The sequence below is a fragment of the Filicampus tigris genome, chromosome 4 (assembly GCF_054856515.1).
Source record: "Filicampus tigris isolate MCC_2025a chromosome 4, RoL_Ftig_1.0, whole genome shotgun sequence".
Taxonomy (NCBI): domain Eukaryota; kingdom Metazoa; phylum Chordata; class Actinopteri; order Syngnathiformes; family Syngnathidae; genus Filicampus; species Filicampus tigris.
The window spans coordinates 4,424,678-4,451,495 of record NC_141220.1 but is presented as its reverse complement, the minus strand read 5'-3'; the positions used below and the strand labels follow the sequence as shown (position 1 = coordinate 4,451,495).

The following is a 26,818-nucleotide window of genomic DNA, read 5'->3' as shown; positions in this document are numbered from 1 at the left end:
GTTTTGTTTACCAAAGTTCAAAAGGACTTACGCAATCATTAGACTCCTGTAAATTGTGCTGCAGTCCTATGTGCCACAATTGGTTAGCGGTACCATTTCACTTAGTGCTCATTGGATAATTGTCCCAGCCATCTTTGAAAACATTGTTGGGCTTGTAAGCGGGGAACAAAGACATTGACAGCAGAAAAGGTGGACGCTGCTGGACAGGTTCAGATCACCTTCCTCCAGTTGGTGCAGCACGGCATGTAGTGGAGGCAGGCGATTGCTGCGTAGACATCTCAACAGAGAAGTTCAATTCTGTCAAGTCCAAATTTAATTAGTTCAGCTTTTGAAATACCCTTGTCTAGAAAGAAGATAAGTAGATATAATTGCAAACCATGTGAGTCATAAAAGAAAAAAAAATCGCGTATAGGTTCAAAGATGAATCTACTAATCAGCTATCAAATTAAGCTTTTATGATAATTGATTAATTATACTTGGTTTAAAATGTTCCAAATCCCTCAATTTTCACCCTCTCAACAGAAAATATTCTCAGGTTATGTAGCCTTTGATGAAAGCACCTATTTTTTTGCTTCTTCAAAAATAAGACATTTGCAAACAATTGCTTTTACTTAAGAATGATCAACATTTTTCAATATGCTGTGTTGTGCCAAAGACAAATCTAATCGCTGAATCATAAAGAATTTGAGCATTTTCTGCACAGAAAATTTGAAAGCCGTGTTTTAGAATGAAAGGATAGAAATAAAATGTTTGTTTTGATTAATAAGATTACTAAATAAAATTGCTTATTAAAATAAGAATTAGTTACAGCCCTACAGCAATTATGTTTTGAAAGGTGAAAATTGCCGACCTTTGCTGCGTTTGAATGACTGCTGGCCTTTGGTAAATTGTTGCTATAAATTGTTGTCTTTACATTTTTTTTTTCAATTTAATTATCAACAGTAAAAGATAAATGCAGCTGATACATTAAAAAAGTAATTATTTTAACTACAAAGAAATACACGTAAGAGGTTTGACTGTCATAGTTATTGTAACGCAATTCCATGAAAATGCAGTGCGTCTAAGTACCTCTGAATGTGCACACTTTCCCCTACTTCATTCTTCTGCTACTTAACAATTCCGAAGGAAATTTACATCCTACTTCAGTATGTATGTTATCTGCGTCACGTTTAGCCTTCTGCATAACTCAAATAAAGAATATAAAGTCAATGCACACACACCGTAATTACTACCGAGTGCACCTGTGAACGGCACGTACGTTAGCGTTAGCCGTTTGTTGGTGAGATAAGAAATGTTTTAACCAACACAGGGGACCATCGTACACGTGTTGACTGTTGTTGTAGTATAACCGCAGTATTTCACAGCGGTAGATGCAATTATATCCCTGCATGGCACCAAAAAAAAAAACCGGTAAGAAACATCACCTACCCTGAAGCGTCAAACACCAAAATGAAGCTCGCCAGCGACCAAGGTTAACCAATGAGGTTGAGCTTCAGCCACCCAAATCCGCCGCACTTGATTGGTCGAGATGGCGCATTTCACCTAGCCCGGCCCCCAGCACCCGCCTCTAAATGTACAAATACAAATCGTGAGTCTCGACAAGTACAAATCTGTTTTACTCCACATGGTAGTGGTATATGTGGTGCAAAAGTCACGCGTGCGTACAACAGCAGAAAAAACACTCGAGACTCGAGTGGCGAGTACAAATTGCCATCCATACAGGTACAAATCAGTATTTCCCCACAAGTACAAATTAAATTTTGCTTCAAGTACAAAATTTATTTCAACTACAAGTCGTTTTTCCTACCAAGGAGAATTTTGTTTTTTCACACATATAAGCTGTCGTTTCTACAGGTACAAATTTTCCTTTTTTTTACAAGTACAATATTTTTTCCAGATACACAATTATTTCACACGCCTTCAAATTGTTTCCACAACGAATATACATGTTTACCATTTCCTTGTTACAAGTACAAATTTCCTTGGTACAAGTTACTTTTGCACCAAATTTACCTCCATAGCGCCCTCTGCTGTATGTTATAGGGATGTCTCCGCTGAAAGAATATATACGTATGGGAACACAAAATGTGTGGAAAAGCTAAATGAATAGTTATTTGCGGACCATCCGTTCATTGACTTCGACTCATTTTTGCAAGTTTCGCGGCTTAAGTAAAAATACCTAATAGTATTTTAGTAGCCGTGTGCAGCCCTTCATGGAAAAAAAGCGTTGCATCCAACCGTGCCTCGTCATTTAAGCGAATTCGTACTCCTCAGACTTTCCAAATAAAACCGATCCAGCTGTGTGCAGTGGTGCTCAGTGCGCCATCCGCCTCTGAGCGCGCCGTGGACTCACAACAAGGAAGAACAGAGGCAGAAATGTCCGGCCATGCGTTTTTCTTTGTTTCTTTCAATCTCTGTTTGTTGTGGGCGGCTGTCGGAGTCGTGCCGAGCCGGGCAATGATCATCCCGGACAGCCAGGAGCAAGCCTTTGTCAGCCTGAACGACATGTTCCGGGAAGTGGAGGAGTTGATGGAAGATACCCAAAACCTATTGGAGGATGCCGTCGACCAGGTCTAATATCATTTCATATAATGCCCACTATTCTTTACTGTAGACGGACCCAGTGGGCATCTGATGTCAATTCAACATCAATATGCCATCAAAATCATTGGTGTCATATTGATGTTGATTTGACGGCTCACTGAGTTGAAGTGATTTTTGTGACACGGGTGAAGAACAAAGCTGAACATTAATGCTAATCTACTTTAGTTCAGGACTGGCACGTTCATCAGTTAACTAGTTTGTTGTTGTTGTGCATGTTTTGAAATATAATTCTGAGGGGCATTTCCCTATTATTGGTTACATTATTAAACTAACGAGAGGGGCAACAATAAGTAGTATGATGTAATTTATTCAACAATGCAAATCAACCCCAAGAATAATAAAGAATAAATCTGAATAAATCGAGTGAGTGATGTCACTAGGCCCCTCCTTTTGCTATCAATGAATATATTTGTTGCAACACTACACTTTGGTCTTTTTGTTGTGTGCAATTTTCAAGTGGATTGTAACTCTCAGATAGAAACGGAGAGTGCCAAGTCACTGGAAAATCACCATCATCAACACATCGACACCAAGACCGTGAAAGATGGCACAATAAGCGTTCAAACTGACAAGGTACTTCTTACATGCTTAGGTATCAGAAGTAGTAAAGAGCTCAATAAAATATATTTTCTTTCTTTTTTGTCTTTTAAAGGAAATTAATAAGACAACAGGAAACACAGAATCGTCACGTATCCATGTGGAGATCTCAGGCGAGTGGAACAGTGTGTATCATGTAAGTCTTTCGCGTTCCTTTCCTCTAACTTGGACATGTAGTCAAGTAACGAAAAGCACAAGGGATAGTGAGATAGCAGTGCAGTAGAGTTCAGCTAATGGTCTCTGACTAAGTGTTAAGGAATCCTGTGTTTTGTTCTCCAAGACACAGCCTTTAGAGCAAACACGAGAAACTTATTTTTAATAATACACTACTACATACAAGCATTTCAAAATCCCAAATGTGATCTACTGGGAGGGATTCATGGTTGCGCTGCTTTCACACCGTGACTGCATTGTAACGACGTGTTTTGACATACAGTTACAGCATGCGGCTAACACAACGTATGCTCTTCATTTGTCATCAGTCAGCAAGCATGGTTGAGGTCAGGTGTTGACTGTCTGTTTTTTATTATACACAATAAAATCCCTCCAGGGGAAATTGAACTGACACACCGCTGCATATTTTATGTAGCACTCCTTATAAAGAGAACAAGATCACGCACATGCAGGAATGCAAGTATTGATATGCACACTTTTATATTGTGTCAAAGAGAGAGGCGATGATTACGCTGAGCTGTTGTTTGTCCTACTTTCTAATGAGTTATCAGTAAGTCCTTTGGGGGAAATATTTACTAGACTAGGCTGATAAGTGCTACTGTGCATATATGACTAACAGCAGCAGTATTTGTCTGGACCACATTGAGGTAATTACAGGGTTGTCTGGCCCCTACTTATAGTTTCCAGTATGTTTTTATTACTTCAAGAAGACCTCGTGACAAAGGCTGCAGAGAAAAAAAACTGAGAGAAACTCAGTCAGGATATGAACAGTGGAGGGGATGATTCTTTTAAAATGATCTGGTCTATAGACGTCTATTTATTCTATGCATGTTGTTTGAACAACAGTTCTGGCTGTACATGAGCTAAGTTACTGATCATGATAAAACTCAGAAACAAACTAAATGAGGGCTATTTGCAGACTTATTCAGATAATCATCTACTTTTTGTATTATATGGTAGTCAAGGGACCTAGCTTTAACCAAAATAGTTAAGATAGGTTAAGTTAGGTTGGTTCTCATTAATGTTAGGTGTGCCCCTAACTGACAATGGCTAGAAGATCTGTTTAACACCTCACATTTTTTGAGGGCTTTTCAATCTGTTCAAAATGTGAGGTGGGCTAAATATGAATTTATTTTTCAAGAAAATCATCTGCTGAAATGAACAACCACATGAAAAACATCGCTTAATTTCGCCAGTCCAGTGTTGGGTTTGGACATCCTGGTAAAGTTCAATGCCCTCCGGTGACCTTTCGGTCCAGACTCCTGCACTTTATACATTCCATATAAGATGACATTAGAGACTGTTTTTAATTATGCTTAGTTAGATTTGCAATACTAACACCTACATGTATTGAAAGAGAAAAGAAAACACTAAAAGGTCAAGTTCATGAACTGGTGCTGTTTTGGGCAAAAATATGGGCGTAGATTCAAGTGTGCTTTATTTACTGTAAATTGACGGTTGTGTAATATACAGTACATAATTATAAGTTCATCATTATACGTGTTTCATTCTTCAAGATATTAGTAACTTTTTACCCCAAAAGCCTGCGCCTGTTTCTTTTTTTTTTTTACCTTGCAGAATTGCTCACTATTTAGTCATTCTGAAGCATGAAGTGCGATCAGCTGCAAGTGTGTTTTATGTACAAGTTTCAGTGGGCGCACGACTCCAAAATCAGATGCAAGTGATGCAATGGTGAATTACACTACACTGTTTATTTTGCGTTGAGAGAATAAGGCACAAATCATGGCGTCAGAAAATAACTATTGAATTCTGAGTTCATAAAAAGAAGAGAGAAAAAAAAACTAAAATACTGAAGAAAAATGCCCCACATGTGGTTGCCCCTTCAGTCTTGAACTACCAGGAGATTGCTCAGAATGTCGTCCCAGCAACGGGGTAGTTTGAGGTTATGAAATTATGAAGGACTATATTAAAAATTATCATAATGATCAGGAAATATTAATCAAGTTAATATATGGAGACTTGGGCATAAAGCACAGAGCAGTGATACTGATATAACAGCAGAGCAGACACAGAAGGAAAGGTGGGAGGAGGACAAAAGGAAGATTAAGAGGAGACAGCAGTAGATTTGAGGTTTATATGCCAAAAAAGATGCATAAACAGTCAGTCTAGTAGTGCAAAGTTCATGCTTAATTTCTTTGACCCCATCAATGATTATACTTAACGTGCATCTCACACCACAGGAGTGCCTGGTGGACGAGGACTGTGGTGAACTGAAGTATTGCCTGTACAGGATTGACAGTTCCAAGTGCCTGCCCTGCATACCAACTGATATGGTGGGAAGTCTGTCTTGTTATTGTTATCCTTTTTCTTTGTTCTGTTAAACAAGCCTATTTTTATGTGAGCAATGGAACAAATGACTGCTGGTGTAGTGAATGCTGAGGTTTATAGCACTGACAGAATTCAGGATCTAAAACACCTTTCAAAGTGCACACATGATCAAATCAATGAAAAAAATGCCTAGTTACAGCGCGCTGGACTTGTAATGTCATAACTTCCAAAAAAAACTTTTTTCAAGCCGAACCAAACTGTAATCGTCTGTCAGTCAGTCCATCATGGTATTTCAACCGCACTTCCTTCAGTAAGTATCAAAGGTCTGTCGATTGTCAATCCAGAAACAAAAAAGGTCCAACAGATGAAAAATCCATCCATCTATTATCTGAACCGATTTGATTATAAAATGGTAAATGGAGTGCACTAGCTACATCATAATGTGTCGGCTTTCTGCCTAAACAGCGTGACACTCACATACTTTTGACAATTGACATAGCCTACACTTCTTTGCCAAGCGATTGAAATGTAAGTGGGAGCCTGCTGCCTTTTTAACTCTTAAAAGTTTAACTTTAAAGTTTAGCTTACCTTAACCAGAATCCAGTTTCACATCGTTGACAAAGGTATAATCCTGATGGATTCTTCCTAGTCCTTGTGAAAACTGAAATAAAGCACCCATTAAAATAAAATAATGTTTTTTTTCTTCCAATTTGTCTTCTTTTTGTTCTTCTTCTTCTTCTTCTGTCTTTTAGCAGTTGGAAAACAACTTCTTATGCATTACTGCCACCTTCTGAAATGGAGTGTGGGCCTCCAAAACACCGTTTCACAACCTCCTCTTTCCAAAAATAAAAATAGAAATGTAAAACTTAACTCACAAGAACTTCTCTGTAAAACTGTCTCTGTATTCAAAACTTCTTTATTGCATCTTAGCTGAGTTACCTCATTAACTAGTCAGCCTGTGTAACTCATGATTCTCTCTTTGCTGCATACGCCCACCTGATCTACATACTGCCAATGCAGTCTGGCTCGCATTTCCATCTCTCATCAGCAAAACGGGCGCCCGCCAATGATGTGCTGTGAGGTCTGTTTGGACTTCACCTGGTTAGTGATGATTACACAGACGGACAAAATTCCACTTGGATCTGCGCTTAGTTCGTCTTTTATTTAAAGTTTCCCGTCTATCTAACGTCAGCAAAACATGCGTCCGTCAGTGACGGACAGACGCACCGGTCAGACGGAATGCCCACATCTGGTTGCGTCTTTGAGCAAGACACTTCTCACACCTTGCCCCCAGTGCCACTTATTTGCATTACAGTTTGTACATCTGATTGTCTTTCCTTTCTTAGCCCTGCACAAAGAATGAGGAGTGCTGCTCAAGTCAGTTGTGTGTTTGGGGCCAGTGTACGGTCAATGCCACTGAGGGAACTGAGGGAACAATCTGTCAGGATCAGAACGATTGCAAACTGGACCTCTGCTGTGCCTTCCAACGAGGTAACCTCTTTTCTGTAAGACTTCCTCGAAGGCCAACATGAAGGATTCAACTCGTTCTATCCATGGGCTTTCTGCCGCATATTTTGTTCAGGGGTCACAGGTGTGCTGGAGCTTTTCCCAGCTGACACTCGGCAAGAGGCGGGGTGCACCACAGAAAGACAGCCATTCACACTCACATTCACAGCTATGGGCTGTTTAGAACTTGCAAAAAAAAATCTAGCATGCATGTTTTTGGACTGAATGGAGAAAAGTGCATGCTCAGGGAGCATGTGACACCTGTACACAGACTCAAAGATGACCTTTGACTGTAAGGCAGGTGCGCTTTCTAGATGTGCTACTTATATTATAATGAATGTTTTGAAATCCACGTGCTTGTCTAGCGTGATTTTCTTTAGTCTGCCCCCTTCCCTATTCTCTCCAGAGCTTTTATTTCCTGTGTGCAACCCCAAACCGGGGGAGGGGGAGGCCTGCCTAAACCAACCCAATCTATTGATGGACATGCTTGCCTGGGACCAGGAAGGTCCTCGCGACTACTGCCCCTGTGCCAATGACCTTCAGTGCCAACCTCAAGGGTAAGAGCAAACATTAGTACACAAGTAATATGGCGTAGGCACTAATTATGCTACCAAATTTTGGGGAGGCAGAGCACAAAGGTGCAGTTGTTATTTCTTAACTCTCTTCTTTGCTGCATTAGCTGCATTTTTTTCTGTTACAGACGTGGATCCATTTGTGGGCCGTTCGACCGGAAATAAGGAGTTGTGTGCAGTAACTAAAATGTACGAGTTTGCCTGAAGCTACTTTGAAGTCGTAACTGATGATTGAGTAAAGAACAGGCAACCTGCTGCAACTGTCAGTTTTTCAAAATTGGAAGGAGTTGCAAGGTTTGTTTATGAATGTATTTGTAATAAAAATATGCAAAGACCCATGATGCGATTCTTGTTTTTTTTTCATCTGAATTTGACAGGAAACAACTGAACACTAGGGGGCCCACTTATGTTTTATCAACATGCAAGGCAGTGTGCTAAGAAATTAATACTGAGCTACAGTTTGTTTGTTTTTGTTTTTTTTGGGGGGGGGTGATCTTCAACTTTGAGCTTTGAATCATTTTGATCGGTTTTAGCATCACGTTATGACGGACGTATTATATCTTGATTGCATGTTTCTGCATTTGGGTCCTGTGGTCTGGACTGACAACACTCGTGTTTAACAAAAACATGCAACAAACGGTTTTCATATGCTTTGTGCAGAAAAGTTATTATCGCCCTCTGTGATGCCAGATTATTGCCGTTTATTGAACTTAACTTTATGGAATATCAAAAACACCCAATTGTGGATATTGCTGTTTTTGTCCAAGTAAGCATTTGTACAGTTATAGATTAAAATGAGCCAACGTGTTGACCCGAATGAGTTCTTCGTGTGAAAAAGGGACTTCTTTTTGTCTTTGCCGTGGATCCCGTCGTTCCTGTGACGTCACATTATCCGCCCCACGACCAGCTTCCTCGTGAGTGACCACTGTTGAATTTCGCGATACCTACCGATCGCTTCCCTGTTATCACGACGCTGCGCAACAAGTTCGGAAGCCCGGAAACATCCACAATTGGGTACGTAGAACCGCTGTACAACATCTGCGAGCCGATCTTCTCTCCAGTAACCGCAGTCCTCCTTTTCAACGGTGTTTTTTTTTTTTTTAGCGACAACTTGTGCGCCAGACGGCTCGAGATGCTTAAAACGCAAGAACCATGTTTTTTTTTTCCCCCGCCTACCCTCGCTTGTGTTCGCTTCCCTAGGCTACCACAGAGACCAAAATGCCCCTATCAATCTCCAAGCCACTTTTGCAGCCACCGCTGTGCTCTTGTGTTCAACAGTAATTTGAATTGTTCTTTGTGGTAAGACAGCTGTTGAACTTTCTCTGCGAGCAGCGGCTCAGGCGAAGGCAGAAAATGCATGAAGCGTTTGTGGCAAGCGCGTTTATCTTTGGGGCTTGGTGGGAATGCTGGCAAATAGTCGCTGTGTGATACGCCTAGCTGTGGAAGTGGAACTCCACAAGCTTAATGGTGTGGTAATGATGCGAGGCATCGCGGTAGAATTGGAATCACGGGATCCAGTGGCTTCAGTCTGCTGGGGTCTGAGTTTCCATAGCTAAAACATGCATGCACGAGGTCTGGTAAATGCAAATACTGTCAGTTTTGATAGGTTGAGTATTTCGTACTGAATGTATGGTCGTATAAAACTCTGTCATCGTTCTCATTACCCCAAAGTAATCCACGAAAATGTGTTTGTTAGGGATGAACAATTAATCCAGGGTTGTCACACTCATGTTTGTATTGTATTGTACAGGTAGTTAAGGTTACCCTCGGGGTGCCATGATGACTGAAATACACAACGAAGCCAGTGAAGAATATCGTTTGTTCAACAGTTTTTTCCTATTTATATTTAAAAGGGGCATTGGTAACAATTGGTAAATTGTTTGAAAGTCTCTCAATAAAAGTGAACACATTTGCAGTTACATGCAGTCGAAACATGATTTGCCTTCGTGGGCCACACAAAATCATCTGGCGGACTGGATCTGGCCCCCATGCCTTGAATTTGACATCCCGACTTAATGAAATTCAAATCGACATTGCCATGTAATAGAATGTTATATTTAACCCCCCAAACCTCTGCTTCATTTCGGTCGGTCAGCAGGCTTTATTATGTTTGTATATTTTATATATTTATTTATATAGCGTCTTGATGAGTTCTGTCCTTAAAGAGACAACGTGTAGAATGTTTTGGTTTTTCAATGCTCATTCATTAAAAAAAAAAAAAAACATTAATAATTTTAGAAATATGCAAAAAAATATGTTCAATCACATCAACGTGCATTTTAAAAATATAATCGTAGGTCTAGTAATTGCTAATTATATTACATAGGGTGCGCCTCCCCTACAGGAGGCTGCCATGTTGTGCCGCCATCAAGATGACAAGTAAACAGTACATTTTTTTAGAAAAAAAAATAAAAGCGAACCATTTGGGTGATATTCTAAGAAATTACACCACAATAAAAATACAGTAACATTAAAGATGTCTTAATTTTGTAAATTATTATAATTGTAAGACACTTAAATCTTTAAACACTCAGCAGCAACAGCCTATGACACATCTAAGCATTCAAGTTAAAGACAAGTTGTCATTACAGTACATATATACACTTTTTGTGATGAAAAAAGTGCATACAATAACAAAACAATTATTGCTAACTATATTAAAACTCTGGCGGCACGGTGTTCGACTGGTTAGCACGTCCGCTTCACAGTTCAGGGGTCGTGGGTTCGATCCCGGCTCCGGCCTCCCTGTGTGGAGTTTGCATGTTCTCCCCGTGCCTGCGTGGGTTTTCTCTGGGAACTCCGGTTTCCTTCCACATTCCAAAAACATTCATGGTAAATTGATTGGACTCTCTAAATTGCCCCTAGGTGTGATTGTGAGTGCCCTGCGATTGGCTGGCAACCAATTCAGGGTGTCCCCTGCCTACTGCCCGAAGACAGCTGGGATAGGCTCCAGTATGCCCGCGACCCTTGTGAGGATAAGCGGTATTGATAATGGATGGATCTCAAAACTCTTTTTGTAATGAAGAAATACAGGAACTTTAAAAAAGTCTTTATGAAATTGTATACACTTTTTAGGCATTGAAATCTTTGACTGTTCAACAACATATTGTAACTAATTGGGTTATCTGTGTTGTGGTCGGATTTGTGTTGCTGAGTTGTGATGTTTCCGAGGTTCATGAATGCATTGTACGCCAAGCGAGAGGAGCGCGAGCAGTTGTACTTGGATGAATAAAAACATGATAATTAAACTACCTCTGACGGTGTGTTCCTGGAAGAAGCTACATTATGATAAATCTTGCTATTTAAGTTTGACGTTTTTGGCGAAAAAGACTGCTTGCTTCCTCGTAGAGGTTGGCGATTATATATCGTTATCGATATCATCGTCAATCTTGCTTTCACGATGTGTAATTTTACATTATTGAGTATTAATACATGGTGGGACGGTGGCCGACTGGTTAGCACGTCCGCCTCACAGTTCAGAGGTCGTGGGTTCGATACCGGCCCAGGCCTCCCTGTGTGGAGTTTGCATGTTCTCATCGTGCCTGCGTGGGTTTCCTCCGGGTTCTCCGATTTCCTCCCACATTCCAAAAACTTGCATGGTAAGTTGATTGGACTCTCTAAATTGCCCCTAGGTGTGATTGTGAGTGCGGATGTTTGTCTCTGTGTGCCCTGCGATTGGCTGGCAACCAATTCAGGGTGTACCCCACCTACTGCCCGAAGATGGCTGGGAGAGGCTCCAGCACGCCCCGCGACCCTTGTGAGGATAAGCGGTATCGATAATGGATGGGTGGATGGAGTATTAATACTGCCTCTCCGAGTCAGTCGCCGCAAAGTATGAGGAAATGCTGATAAATCAGTGCGCATTGACGGCAGAGTAGGAGGAAGTGATAATCATTCGCCGAATCAGCGGGCAGGACCCGGTCACGTGATTCTGTCCGCACTGCAGCCAAGCTACGTTTCAAGTATGGAGGAGTGTCCAGCGGGGAATAATAGCAAGGCGCGGGTACACGTCGTCCGTAGTCTGTAAAGGGTTTGGGGTTGACAAGACTGTCGTCGATGAAACGGCGAATAGCAACTCTGTTGCACCACGAGCCATATGAGTGGGAAAATGCACTTTTTGGGAAATTGCAGTTTTGTTATTCAACTTTACTCTGAATATGTTGGCCAATGTATGAGAATGGGTGTTGTCATGATGACGTCTTTTTTTCTCTCTCGCTGGGTGACACTTCGTCACACGTCACATATCAAATACATTTTTTCTCAGTCTGATTGCTGTAGTTAACACCTTTTTCTCATTCTGATTGCTCTCGTAGTTGGCAGTGGTACACCAGTTCTTACTGCAGCTCAAAATGTCACATCATTATGGAATAACAGCAGAGACAGTTAAATGACATAGATATTCCCAAAAATCAATGTAAGTCTATACATCATTTTTTGTTCTTTTTTGTTAAATATTGTCATAGAATATCATTGTTTTGCAGAGGCTATTTTTAGTCATTTAAAAGAGATGTTGTTCACAAATGCCGTCTATCCACAATTGGTCTGTGAAGCAAGTGCAGATTTAAAATATTTTTTGTCGATTATCGTTATCGAGTTATCGTTACCTTCGAACTGGCTTATTTGCGTATGCCATAATAACGCCATTTATCCACGCATTTATGATTTATCACGGCTTCTGGCTTACTGGCTCCTCTTTTGTGCCGCCAGCCTCTACCGCATGCAACAGTCAATAGCGCCCGTGTGTAAGATCACGCTAATAATAATAACTGATCAGAAACTAGGGATGCTCCGATCAAGCGATACTAGCCCATGATTTTTCGTGAAAAATTACGTGATCGGAATATTCGATGAAAGCCTTTTATTGCCGATTAAAACATCTGATCACCGGCAGCTCATGCTCATATCCAAATGAAAGAGGAGATGCTACGAGCGCTTGAGCGGGTCAACTATGTGGCCATAACTACAGACGGATGGACGTCCATAGCCACCGAATCTTACATAGACGATAACGTGTCATTTGTGGGCGAAGGACATCCCCGCAGCTGAGTGCTTCAGACATGCGCCTTGGAGGAAAGACACACAGCTGAAAACTTGGCTGCTCTCCTGCGGAGTGTGATGGGTACGTGGGCACTAGAAAATAAAGCCGTCGCCTGTGTGCATGATAATGCAGCTAACATGGTGCTAGCGAATGAGACCCTGCTGGACTGGGAGTCGGTACCATTACTCATTACATTATTCATAATAAATGCCATGCATTGCATTGGCAAATGTATCAGAAATGTATTTCTCTTTCAATTGTTCACCTTTATTCAGTCAGTTGTTGTTACATCAATAGAATTGAAATGAACAAACTGTCCTGAATTTTTGGGCTAAAATAGCCCCTAAATACACACAACCTTTGCATTTTAAACTGTGAATTCAATATGTATTCAATTTCAAGTTTTGTCGACTAGTCGCAAATCAAATTTGAGACTAGTCGGCGGGCAAATTAGTCGAAATTCCCATCCCTAATTAATACACCCACATATACCGTTACACCCCTACTGATTAATATTGCGTTTGTGAAATATAAGTTAAGTTGCAAAATGCATCCACTTTTAGCCATCTCACATGTGTGAGCCGTGATTGGTCATTATCTGAGCCTGAACTACTGCGATGTCTCAGCTAGGTAAAAACAGGTGGATTTTTCATATTCCACGAATGCAATATTCATCAGAATGCCGTGGTTAGACTAGTGGGCCTGCATACAACATATTCTGAAAAAAAAAATGTTTGGGTTGACTTCTTTAAAGTGAAAAAGTCACATATTTGTTTGCATTATTGTTATTATTATGTGATTTATGGATTACTGGCTTTATGTCACATTTGTTTGAAGTTGTCATAGTGAACGCTTAAAAGATTGCTCGTCTTAGTGTTAAGTATCTTAACAACTCCAAACTCTTTGATTTGACTTTTTTTAACCAGTGCTGGTTCTGGCAGAGCCTACCCAACATGGTCAGGCCACCACCCAAAAGGGCTTTTTGACCACATTTATGTACAATAAATCAGATAGTGTTTATTGTAAGACAGATTTATTTATTGTTAGTATTTGTTAAAAAATACCCAACTTGAAAAAAATACCGTATTTTCCGGACTATACGTCGCTCTGGAGTACAAGTCGCACCAGCCATAAAATGCATAATACAGAAGAAAAATAATATATATAAGTCACACTGGAGTATGAGTTGCCAACCGTTTAAATTATTCATGCATTTTTAATAGCTTTTAGGATTTATTTTTATGTTTCTTAGTGGGTTACAATAACGTGAAATGATATACACTACAGGTTATTCTGCCCGTTGTCAAGTCAATATGTAATGCATGTTTACATGCAGCCTTAGAACGCCCTCCCGTGGTTGTTTGGTGTATTGTTTGCTGACCTTGAAAAGGAAAGGGATACGATATAATGAGTTAATAATTTCACACATAAGTCATTCCAGAGTATAAGTCGCCCCCCGGCCAAACAATAAAAAAAAAAAGACTTATAGTCCGGAAAATACGGTAATCACATGTCAAATCGCAATTGCTATATTGAGGAATCACAATTAGATTATTTTCAAAAACCGTGCAGCTCTAGTGTTTTACATAGTTCTAAGCATAGATTTTACTGTACTGTACATACAGTACTGTAACTGGTCTCTTTTAGGATTGAAAAGTGGCCCTTAATTTCTAGCTGTTTGTCTTTGTTAAACTAGAGAAGCTAATTTGACATATAACACAAGTCTAGACAAGTCGCGTGCAATTCGAGCCTTGTGACAATACCGTATCTCAATAGGCACATTGTTATGGACTTGTGCTCTGTGTGTGATATTGAATCTTGACTTCATGAGCGCGTGCCTTGGCGCTGTTCCTTTTATTGAATATATTGAGCCAACTCTTGAGTGTTCTTTTCATAGTTTTCACCTTGACAGATTTAAATAAGTGAGCTGATTTGTTAGCGCGTAAACACCCCAAAAGAAACTTGAGCCTTCTTGTTCTCAGCCAAGCGCAAGCAATGTGCCTCTGAGTCCCAAACTTTCCTCGGTCTGTGATCTAGGCTGTTGTGCCTGGATGGATGAATATATAATCGAAGTGATGAATTATTGAGAGCGTGAATATGACATCAAGGATCAGCTTGCTGCCTGTCTGGCTAACTGTAAGCTACATTAGCTCTAGAATAGACACCCCATTAAAGGTCACAGTAGTTCAGACCTAAGATTACCCTGCTTTCTATGACACTTCTGGTTTGTTTTTAGCCTGTACACTAGCTAGACATGACTTGGTCTTCGAAGGCCAACTTTTTGACCATGTCAGACAGTTTCCCTGCAAGAGTCTGTCTCTTGTGTGCTGAATAAATCAGGGCACACAGAAACATGTTGGCGCCGTTCAACAGAATTAATTTTTTTCCAGATTGCACAAATAAATGCAGCATGTAAACAGCAAATTATGTTTTTATTCTTGTTTTTCTGTTTTAATTCACATATTGTGGTATAATTCAGACTACTTTTCTCAGCCCATTTTACAACGTGTAGGCATTTTGAGGTGAACTGGCTCTATTCCCGCCCTATTTACTTGTAGATAAATGTTGCCTTGGCTCCAGCCTTGCTTGTATCCGCAAAGGTCACGTTTACTATCTGCCTCATGTCAACTCGTCGTTAGTTGTCACAGAAATGTTAATGACACCCACAAGGGACAGTGAGCCTGCACAGCCAAAGATGAGCTGCTATGGTTACTCAAATGAACGGAAAGTCGTGTTTTATTCATACTGCAATGAAAGCAATGGTGGCAGTGATTTTAATGTCGTTTTGTTGATTGTGTTTATACTCTTTACATGCACCACTCTCTTGTCTAAGTTCTCACTAACGTACAAACGGAACTTAAAATATGACTTCCACTTTTTCATATCCGTGTAGATTGGCTTCTGCAATAACAACCTATTTCCACTAATCCATTTGAATAGTGACCAACTAGGTACAGTGCTATTTACAGAGTAACCTTTGTGATTATAATGTGAACTGTCATGCTGGAGCGTTCTTTAAAATTGCATTGCAGTATGGTGTCAGGACTAAAAATGTAACAGAATTTTGGCAACATATTTATATCCTTGGGCCGCCTGCAAAGCATGTTATTATTTAAAACAATAATAATAATAAAGAAATTATATTCCTTATTTTATTTAAAATGTTAACATATATTCTAACCAACCAGTTAACCATTTCAACTACAGAAATAAAGTGCATACTAAATTCAAAATGGAGTCATTGTACATTTTAAATTGTATTTCATTATGGTATGTTTATTTGTTTAAATATTAATAATGACATGTACCATTCCTGGATCATAACCTTTATTCACGTGATGGTGCCTAATTCGACTCAATGTTAAGTACAGTATTAAGTATGGTTCCCTGCCCTAAAAAGGGTTACAATAAAATTGAGTAATATGCAAAGTTTGTAAGAAAGCATATACTTTATATTGTTTTCTTTTTAATTCACAAGTGATTAGGAATTAATAATACTCATGATCATCCACAGCCTTTAAGTAGTGAACATGAAGAGATTTGTGGAGAAAAGCGATAATGGTGTGTCAATATTTATTTAAGGTATCTCAAAATGGTCTGTTATCAGCTGGACAGTGTCTGTCTTCTTGAAAATCCAACATCATTTTACTGATAAGACCCCGTACAAATAATTATCATATCCCATTGAAAGTTATCTTCTATAAGCAAACAAATGCTGATTATCTTTTGTGTTGTGTACACGAACTTTATTAACCCATCTGCTGGCAGTCAGGCTGCCCTCTGGCTATTGCTGCATGTGCCAAGTTTCGACTGGGAACAAGACAAACGTATGTTTCAAATGAGTCTGGCAGTGCTAAATAAAAAGGCCCTCTATACAGCAACTTCTCCACATCGGAAAAAAAACTCGAGATGTTTTCTTCACTCTAATACCTTTTTGATTTTTGTTGTTCTTTTTGAACAGGAGTGGTGGTGATGAGGAGTTCAGCAGACATGATGAACATACCAGAATACTATGCAGGCAAAAATGTGCTGATCACTGGAGCAACTGGCTTCATGGGAAAGGTACAATAGTAATTGAGTTGGCAGGGAGTCAATAGGTCTGACTCAACCAATGTGTGGATCAAGCATAAGCAGATTTCGGTGTCAGCGTGGCATATGACTGTATACTTAATGAAATGCATTTCTTACTTTTTAAATATGTGATATTTTTATGAATACTTCCATAGCATAATTCAGAACTAGTTTGCACACACACAGGTCCCTTGATTAAACATTTTAAACACGGAAATTATTTTTTCTACCCTGTGGATGTGTGCATAGGAAAAGACTTTATCATTTTGGCGTTTTTTTTGTTAAATGCAAGGCAGAAATCTTAAAAATCATTCCAACTTTGTTCTACTCCCTCTCAGTGAGGCGACTTTGTATGAGTCACCACTTAAGTTCCCAAATACAAGTTTGTGCAGTAAAATGTTAACATAGCAGCAAGGAATCACTACTGTTATTTTTCTTGTTCAATAAGCTCCTTAATTTTCGGACTCTGACACCTCACGCATGCTACTGTGCTAAATATAAATCCATAGTGTTAAACAGACAAAGATATGGCCTATTTATTTGTCCTTTATTTATCCAGATAAGGCAGGGGATGAAGGCAGGCCCCTCATGTACACCAGGCTTAAGGCAGACTCAAAATCCCTTAATTTTCTCAAAAAGTGCACCTTGTGATGCAGTGCACCCTATGTATGGATGAATATCGGCTTTTCAGTTCATTGTCTTAAATTCAATTTTCCGTCCTATTTCGTCCGGGTTGTCATTCTCATCCGCATCTAATCGCTAGCAGGTGTCAATATGTTTTTGTCATACCGTGACTAGGAGTCAAGTCAAATTTATTTATTACTACTTCAAGTACATCCTGTGTCTAAGAACCATAGGGAATTTAGTCCTACTAGCCCAATGCATGCTATTTCTGGAGGCGCATTTCCATTGTTGCAATGTGGGACAACAACATTGCGGTCTGTGGGACCGAGAGGTAAACGTAATTTTAAATTCCTTCCTACTTACCGTAACGTGCATGTTTTCATTGTCATCCGCATGTAATCACTGGCAGGCATATGTTTTCGTGATACTAGAACTACAACTACTTCCTGCTTTTGAAAGTTAGTCCTACTAGTCTAATGCTTGCAGTCGCCGGTTAGATCCAACCTAAACTGATCTTTTCTGGCGGCGTATCCCCAATGTGACAATATGGGACCGGATCACAGCGAAGTAAACAACACAGCCAGCTTCCAATACGTGCCCGGACCGAGCTAAAAAGATTGGATAATGCTAAGTGCATTGACTTGTTTACAGCTGTTGAACTGTCAAGCAAAATAGCATTTAGCATTGGCCCAAAAAATAACAAAACCACCCGTCACCAGATTAACTAGCAGCGTTCAAACGTTTTTTTTTTCCATCTGTTGGAGGATCCCCTCCTCTTCTCCACTCGCCGAACAACGCAAGAGAGACACGCTGTTTTCGAACTGTCCCTAAGGCGGCCCCCTCAATGATGGATGGATGGATGGATAGATGCACTGTAGATGCATAGATAGATAGAACAAAAGGTTGGTAAGAATTACCAAACCTCTCAATACATTTTCAATTTAAGGTACCGTAGTTCGCACTTTAACACAATCAGTGATATGTCCTCATTTAAATAGATTTATACGAGTTTCTGCATTAAGCATTACAACAGTTCATGGTTGGATTTTGTGTATTGTGAGACTATTTAAATTGAATAATATAAAGTGAACGTTTAACCAACTGATCTTCAGGAGAAGCGCCAAGCCAATGAGCATGATGTCAGGCCACGTCTGTGTCCAAGGGTGTCAATGTCATTTTATTTATCTATAAATTATTGTTAGGTGGTTAAGTTTTATTTTTGAAAAGCTACAGACAGGCTTTCACATGCACACAAAAAACAGCATCGGCAAAAGCACAGCTTGAGCATCAAGGGCAGGTGCTTCAGCACCCAGTCCCCTATGCATTTTCCAGATAGATATGGATAGATAATTTTTGCATGTAGCAACGTTTCTGTAAGTATTTGTACGAGCTGTTAGTACTAACGCATGCATGAGAGTCATCCTGGACAGCCTAATGCGATTCAAGGACAGATGCCTTTTAATTTTGTTTTTCTTGATTGATTGAATTCTTTTTTTTCAACATGACATAAGAAAAAGACCAACAAAATAGCTCAAATTAAATTGAAATACAGTTAAATTGTACGTATTTGAAGTAGTAGCAAGAAGTAAAACTTTTCTCTTGTTCAAGCCAATTAGTAAGTGATCCACAAAGTAATCTAGGAACATACTGCTCCACAAATAATTAAATCTCTATATGGCTGAGACAAGAACAATATGTTCCATTTTATTGTCTGTATTATTGACTTATGTAGTGATAAGAAAGATATATTTATACCCCTTCCGCTATGACTATTATAGGTAATGCTGGAGAAGCTTCTAAGGTCGTGCCCAGGAGTTAATGCTGTCTATGTGATGGTCAGGTCAAAGGCTGGCCAGAGCCCTCAGGCCCGAATTACTGACATGATCAGCAGCAAGGTAAGTAAGCGCTTCTGCGATCCAAAGATACCATGCATTAATTTGGGGGACAGGAGTGTGGTAGGATGGGAACATATGAGGAAAAACAAGTCAGCTTTACGATGGATTACCTGGTCACGTAGTATAGTGAAACTTCCAAAGTCAAGTGAGAAATGGGCAGATGACAAAATATATCCTTTCTTGTTTGTTTATTTGGGTGGCCAGACACTGCAGGACTAGGGCCAGACCGATATGGTTTTTTGGAGGCCGATGCCAATTTTTGACAGAAAAAAAATACCCGTTAGCGATTAATTGGCTTATTAATTAAAAAAATATATCATGCATAAAATAACATTGAACTGTAAATATGTTGTTCAAAAACATAACTTCCTTTTCGGTACCCAACTTCCCAGGATATATTGCTGGTGCAGTGGATTTAATGAATGAAGTTACACGAACATTAATCCTTGTCATATGTGTGTTTGTGTTAGCAGTAGTGAAATGTGTAATATTTAACACACATTTGTTTGATTTAAGTAGCACTATGTTTTTATTTTATTTTTATTATTGTTCTTAAACTGTGATTTAAGATTGTGTGTAAAATAGTGCCATCCAGGTCAGTTCCTTGCACAACTTGCATCACACACTGAAGCATTGCTTGTAAAAATCAAGATTTACTTATGACTTTATCAATCTTATGTTTATAATTACATGATATATATTTAAGGATACAAGGTTGACACTAGAACTGTCAAGACTAGATTACGAACGCGACAACTTAAACGATCAAATTCGTCGACAGCTAAGTTTAACAGTGGACGCGTCGTGTTTTCACATATCTAACTAATTGCTGTTGTGGTTTTCACTCAAAAATGCCTCGCGTATCTCACAGCCTACACTCTTGCTTGTCTACAACAACGATGCACATGCGCAGTAGTGGTAATCCGGGTCAACCGTGATGTAAATAGAAGCATTGTGGGTAATGGTGTCATGGCTCCCGAGTTAGCGCTAGCTTCAGCAATCGATACCCGATTATATTTCTCACATTGGGACAGTCGTTTCTGGAAGCTAGCTTTAGTTGGCACTCACAGGGTACCGTGCATTTCCTGTTGTGGTACTCTAACATATTGTAGCGTCTTCTACGGATTATGGAGGCATTAGTCAGCGAACATCGAGCAGCAGTAGGACGTGCTAACGGTCACTGTGACTACGCACCAAGTGTTGCATTTAGGAAACGGAACTCTCTGCACTCCAAATTAACGCGACATGACCTATTTTCCACAAAACCTTAACAGTAAAAGGCATAACATACCGACTAGTTAGAATGTACTAATTTAGATTGCTAAAGGTTGCAAAGTTTTCTTTTGTTTCCAGTTCAGGTGCATACCACATGTGTCGATTAAATTATGCATATTAGAGAAGCAAAATAAAATGTTTTGGATTAAGGTTAAATAAAAACCAATAAACGTGTTTTGTTTTATTTAGCACAGTGCGTCATTTGATTTCACTCTCCACAGCATTAAAAAAAAAAGATTGGTGCCCAAAAAATTGAAACGTTTACAAGTATTTGTAATTATAGGTAGTTTCATAGTGTTAGTACAACTCAGAACTACTCTTGGTGATTAGGCGACTAGCAAAATAATAGTTTGTGTCAGCCCTACTTTCGACGCTTGGGCCAAACATCATAACAAATTGCATTTGCGAAAGGCTGCAGCACCACAGTATCGCACAGAGACAAGGATGGTAGCGATTAAAGAAAAATCAAATCGAATCGGGGCTTGACTGAATCGTTACATCCCTAGTAATAAATAAAGACTGGACTCGTAGCCAAATTTTGAGCTGGAAATCACAACGCTTGCAGCTGTTATAATTTCTAAAACGTCAAAAAAATTAAAATTGCCTAATTTAACCAGGATCCTGTGCTGCATTGTAGCCAAAGGTATGGTGATCCATTGGTGTCGTACAAAACAAATCCTTGTTGTCGGCGGCGGGTATCGGCGCATCCTACAGCTAAGGTGCTATGCTGAGGAGAAGTCCTCTCTGTTGCAAGCGGCTTTCATTTTTTGCCATGCGTGACGGCGTGAGAGACGCTAACGACGGAGATGTAGGGTTTGAAGCCCAGCGCACACAAGGCGCCATCTGCTCTCGTCTGCGCCGAATATCAAACATGTTAAATAATTCCTTCTTAGGCGCCATTGGCGCTAGGTGTGCGAGGCACAAGAGCCAACTGCACACGTCTATTATTCACGCCGCATGTCTTCTTCATACTCCAAATCTGGCGGCGCCCTGTCAGTACATTTCAAAGGCTCTCTGGGAGGATAAATTAGTTGATCTTAGGTAAATGTACGCCTGCCCTTACAATGTCAGGTCCTCAGAATATAAGAACAAGCACAAATGGGACAAGACAATGCAATAACTCTTCGGCTTCAAGATCACTTGAATCTGACTCGGGGGTCGCCTTCTTGTATGTTGGGATGATCCCAACCAAACATGTAATCAACGCAACTTTTAAGCATGCCAATAGCGCCTTGTAAAGCCAGGTGGCAAGGTGACAGGTGATGGTCCTCTGTAGAAAAGTGTGTCTTGGGGTGACAAGAAGGATGAGGCTTGGATTGGGGCTCAGCAGCAAAACCTCTGTAGGAACTGGTGACAAGAAAAATATTTTTAAAAAAAAGGGGAATTAGACACGAAAAACAATAAGGTTCAAACTGTAGTGTTAGCCAAAGTACCGCTGTTGGAGCGGGAATCATTTGGCACCTGCATGCTGATCTGACTGGCTCTTAGACCTAGTTCATTGCATATGGATTGCAGGTGTGAGTGGGTGTCCTCCAGAAGAGCCCCTCCCACCCTGAAATAAAGTGGCAACCGAAAACAAGCAAGACGGAAAAGAGCTAGGCCCGCCAAAATAAAACCAGTGCACAAAACAACGCATCCATGACTCTACTAAAACACATTTATTGTAAATATTGAACCTTGGGGTAAAACATTGTCGAGAGAGCATGTACCGCTGGATGGGTCTCATTCTCTTGAACGAGAGCCGCAGCCGAGGCTTCTCGGCGGTTACCCAGCTCGACGGTCGTGGCCCTGCTTCAGGCATGGCAGCTTCAGGCAGCCGCTGGAGGGCTTGGACGTCGGACAGTGATGACGACCGAGCCGTGCCTTTTCATTTTTAACTGTACTTTTACCTTGGCTGCTGGCTACTATAATTGTGTGGACTTAGTCGACATTGCATTACAGTAAAATTGATAAATTCTTGCGCCTTTTTACCACACTTGCAACATCCCGGACAAGAGAGCCCGACGAGCGGGACCTGCGTGGATTGTTGTCGGGTCTGTCAGGTGCCATAGGCGGCGGAGGAAACAAACAAAAGCTGCCAACTCTTGTTATGGCTAGGCTAAGATAAATGCTAGCAAAGATAAATGCTAGCACTCAAACTCTGCTATCGAGCCTCTCTACCGCCGACACCAGATCCAAGGCAATATTCTCGGATTCCCCACACTTCAGTACATCAAGAAACAAAGGTAACTGCACAAAGTCAAGGTTCATCGCCAGATTAGTATATCCAATAATGCACAGACAAAAACTAACGACAACTTTATTGCAGCCTTGCAACCCTATTTAGGATCAGTGGTTATGAAAATGGATGGATGGGTAAACGCTATGCCCAACCGTCATAATAGTAATTAATACTTGTCGGATAACAAACCACGGCTTGTTGAAGTGTAGCTACGGTGATTGATATTTTTAATCATTTGTTTTTATTTTGGTCCTTGAAAATGACTTCATATGAAAATGTTTGCCTTTATTTAAAAAATCTGTGTGTCCGCGGATGTATGTATGCAGTGTGCATTGTTGAAATGTCACTAAGTAAATCATTTTGTGACTGATTTAGTCTTCGAAGCATTAATATTAAACAGGTACCGTAAACACACTCCCACGTGCAGTCCCGCTGTAACGTTCCTGACAGAAATGTAAAAATCGGAAAATTCAAATAAATTCTTCAGGAAGGGAATTTCTATTGGTTGGCAGCTCTGTCAATGTGATACGTTCAAAAATGTTGGTACAACTTAAGCGCTGGTGCAACCAAGAACAAAAGTGTGGCGCACCAGTGCAGCCCTGTTCTTTAATGGCACTTATTCAAAATGTTTCAGATCAAGGATGACTGTGCTTTTGTTTTGATTTTAATAAAAATATGTCTTGGTCTTAGTTGTTTGAAAGGTTGCAAGACGAACAGCCATGCTTTGCAGAGAAGATCATTGCAGTGAGCAGTGACCTCACAAAGCCAGAACTGGATTTGAGTAAGGAGAATCAGAGTTTATTAGTTGAAACCGTCAACATTGTCTTCCACTGTGCCGCCACCATCCGCTTCAATGAGCCACTCAAGTGAGTATTTTCATTGCAAACAGTATTTTTCAGCATACTTCAAATGCTTTACACAATCATTAGTTTCACCGAAACGGTTGTACAAGCTTATTTAATACTCACAGTTAGAAAGCCATGCCAAGAATGAAAGACCTTGAAATGCAGTTTGCAATAAAAAGGAAGGAAGTCAAAGAAAGTCAACCCAAAACTATTTTTTTTAAGAATATGTTCCCAGCAGGACCACTAGTTGAAACACGACATTCTGATTAAATTTTGCGTTAATAGTGCATAAGCAGCAAAATGCCGTGGTTTTTAGCCATCTTTGGGGGCGGCCATTTTGTCTTCTGTCGACTGAAAATTACATCACAACTGCTCACAACGACCAATCACGGCTGACCTGTTTTCGATTCTGAGCTGTGATTGGTCGTTGTGAGCAGTTGTGATGTCATTTTCAGTCGACAGAAGACAAAAGGTCCGACCCCCAGAGATGGCTAAAACCAGTTCATTTTGCTGCTTAACTTATATCCCACAAATGCAATATTTCTCAGAATGCCCTGTTTCAACTAGTGTGCTTGCATAGAACATATTCTTGAAAAAAAAAATGTTTGCGTTGATGTAAGAATAATAATGTATATCATGATTCATGTGTTAGATTTTTAGCTTTGCGCGGCTTTGCGCCGTCATGACGCTAAACTGTTTAGAATTTGCCATGTAGACAATCAAACGATCTTTCGGCTTTATGAGATCGTGAAGGCGTTAAACCACTTAACGATCTAATATCGTCAAATCGCCCACCCCTAGTCATAGGTCTGGTTAGGTATTTGAACAGGTAAGGCTGCTATGTTTTTGTACCACATTGTCCAATTGCCTTTTGTCTCCAACGACGTATACGTATTATAAAGAACTTAATCTTTTGCTGTCTACAGATACAGACCTATATAATTTTGAATTATCGTGCATGCCTTTAACGAAATTCACTCCCATTGACGAATTTACTTGTCTTTTCACAGTCCAGCCATTCAATCCCAGGAACTTATTTATATTTTTTCTATTTTTTTTCCAAACGTTAGAGTAAAAGAGGGTCTGAAAATGTCTGGCAGTGAATGATTTAAGTGGTAGCTCATTTTATTGCAAGAATTCCGTTCCGAGCAACTCAGCGAGACACACAGTACAGTTGACCTTGCTCTGATTGTGTTTTTGAATTTTTACTTTTAACCTTTCTAAAACTTTCCTCTTAGAGATGCAATGCAGTTGAATGTCTTGGCTACCCAGAAGATGCTCGCTTTGGCCCGTAAGATGGAGCATCTAGAAATCTTCATCCATGTATCCACAGCCTATGCCAACTGTGATCGAGAGCTCATTGAGGAAATGGTCTATCCTCCCCCAGTAGAGTACGTCAAACTCATTGACGCTCTGGAGTAAGTTCATTTGAACTTTTACCAAGTACATTAGCTAGCAGCTAGTCAATGTTATCAGATGACATGTATGTTTTGAGAGGATTGGACTGAATTTGCATTGCTGATGCAAATGACTCCATAGCCCAATAAGAAGGGTTTAGGGTGATTTAATTAATTTTTTTATTTATTTATTCATTTTTATTCATCTCAGTGATGGATTCAGCATTGTAGTCATGCTGAATGGTTGCCTTCCGGCTCAATTCCCTCTTCACCACGACGGACTGATACAGAGTTTGCATCCCAAGATACTGGAACTCTTCCACTTGGGGCAGGATCTCCCGGAGAGGTCACTCCACTCTTTTCCCACTGAGCACCATGGTCTCAGATTTGTAGGTGGTGATTTTTATCCCAATCGCTTCACACTCGCCTGCGAACCGTTCCAGTGAGAGTTGAAGATCGCGGCTTGAAGAAGCCAACAGTACCACATCATGTGCAAAAAGCAGGGATGCAATACTGAGACCACCAAACCGGACGCTCTGAACACCTCGGCTCCGCCTAGAAATTCTGTCCAGAACAGTTCCCGCCACGACAGACACCGACCACCTTACGGCCACAGCTCTGGTCGGCCTCCGCAACAATGGAGGCATGGACCATGGTCCACTCGGACTCAATGTCCGCCACCTCCCACGGGAAGTAGGCGAGATCCTACCGGAGGGGGGAGTTGAAACTCTTTCTGAAAGGGGATACTGCCAGACGTTCCAAGAAAACCCTCAAAATACATCCACTTATCGTTATGGACAAATCCAGCAACAGAACACCGCTCGGATTCTGATCAGGGGGCCGTTCCTCCCAATCACGCCCCTCCAGGTCTCACTTTCATTGCCCATGTGAGCATTGACGTCACCTAGCAAAACGATGGAGTCCCCAGAAGGAGCACTCTCCAGCACTCCTTCCGAGGACTCCAAAAAAAGGTGGGTACTCTGAACTGCTGTTTGGTGCATAAGTACAAACAACAGTCAGGACCCGTCCCCCACCCGAAAGCTGGGGGAGGCTACCCTCTTTTCCACCAGAGTGAACACCAATGTATAGGCGCTAAGGCGGGGGGCAATAAGTAGGCCCACACCTGCTTTGCGTCCCCCAACTCCAGAATGAAAGAGTGCAACCCTTTTCGAAAGGACTGGTACCATAGCCTAAGCTATGTGTGCATGAGAGTCCAACTTCTCTGCCTCACACACTAGCTCAGGCTCTTTCCCTGTCAGAGAGGTGACATTCCACGTCCCTAGAGCCGGTTTCTGTAGCTGGGGATCAGACCGCCAAGGTACCGCCCTTTGGCCTCCACCCAGCTCTAAGGCACGACAACTTTGGCCCCGCCCACATGGCTTGCAGGCCGGGCCACCAGACTCTCACCTTTGAGCCCCACCTCCAGGCCTGGCTCAGGGCTCCGGTAACCCATGTCCGGGCAAAGGAAAGCTGAATTCATTTTTCTTATTCGTCATAAGGGGTCTCTGAACCGTCCTTGGTCTGGTCCCTCACCTAAGGACCTGTTTGCCATTAGTGACCCTGCTAGGGGCATAAATCCCCAGACAACTTAGCGCCTAGGATCATTAGGACACTCAAACCCCTCCACCACGATTAGGTGACAGCTCATGGAGGGGTGCTTCAGGTGTGCTTAGTAAAATTTCAGGTGCTAATTGGTGATCTTCCGATTTA

General features: G+C 40.8%; 2 protein-coding genes across 2 annotated transcripts in view; both read left to right on the top strand.

Moving 5' to 3' along the window:
• The first annotated feature begins 2,051 nt into the window (after window positions 1-2,051).
• On the top strand, window positions 2,052-8,083 carry dkk3b (dickkopf WNT signaling pathway inhibitor 3b). The gene is made up of 7 exons (XM_086028551.1): window positions 2,052-2,571; window positions 3,079-3,177; window positions 3,257-3,337; window positions 5,577-5,669; window positions 7,011-7,155; window positions 7,577-7,727; window positions 7,871-8,083. The coding sequence occupies exons 1-7, from the start codon at window positions 2,377-2,379 to the stop codon at window positions 7,905-7,907; spliced, it is 801 nt and encodes a 266-aa protein (XP_085884677.1). The 5' UTR covers window positions 2,052-2,376; the 3' UTR covers window positions 7,908-8,083.
• Window positions 8,084-8,609: 526 nt separating this feature from the next.
• The window catches only part of far1 (fatty acyl CoA reductase 1), a 38,631-nt gene continuing 20,422 nt past the window's right edge, over window positions 8,610-26,818 (top strand). Inside the window, exons 1-5 of the mRNA XM_086029300.1 lie at window positions 8,610-8,756; window positions 16,742-16,842; window positions 19,254-19,370; window positions 23,557-23,732; window positions 24,950-25,129. Of these exons, the coding sequence (XP_085885426.1) occupies window positions 16,753-16,842; window positions 19,254-19,370; window positions 23,557-23,732; window positions 24,950-25,129 (563 nt within the window). The 5' untranslated portion in view covers window positions 8,610-8,756; window positions 16,742-16,752. The remainder of the gene's footprint in view (window positions 8,757-16,741; window positions 16,843-19,253; window positions 19,371-23,556; window positions 23,733-24,949; window positions 25,130-26,818) is intronic.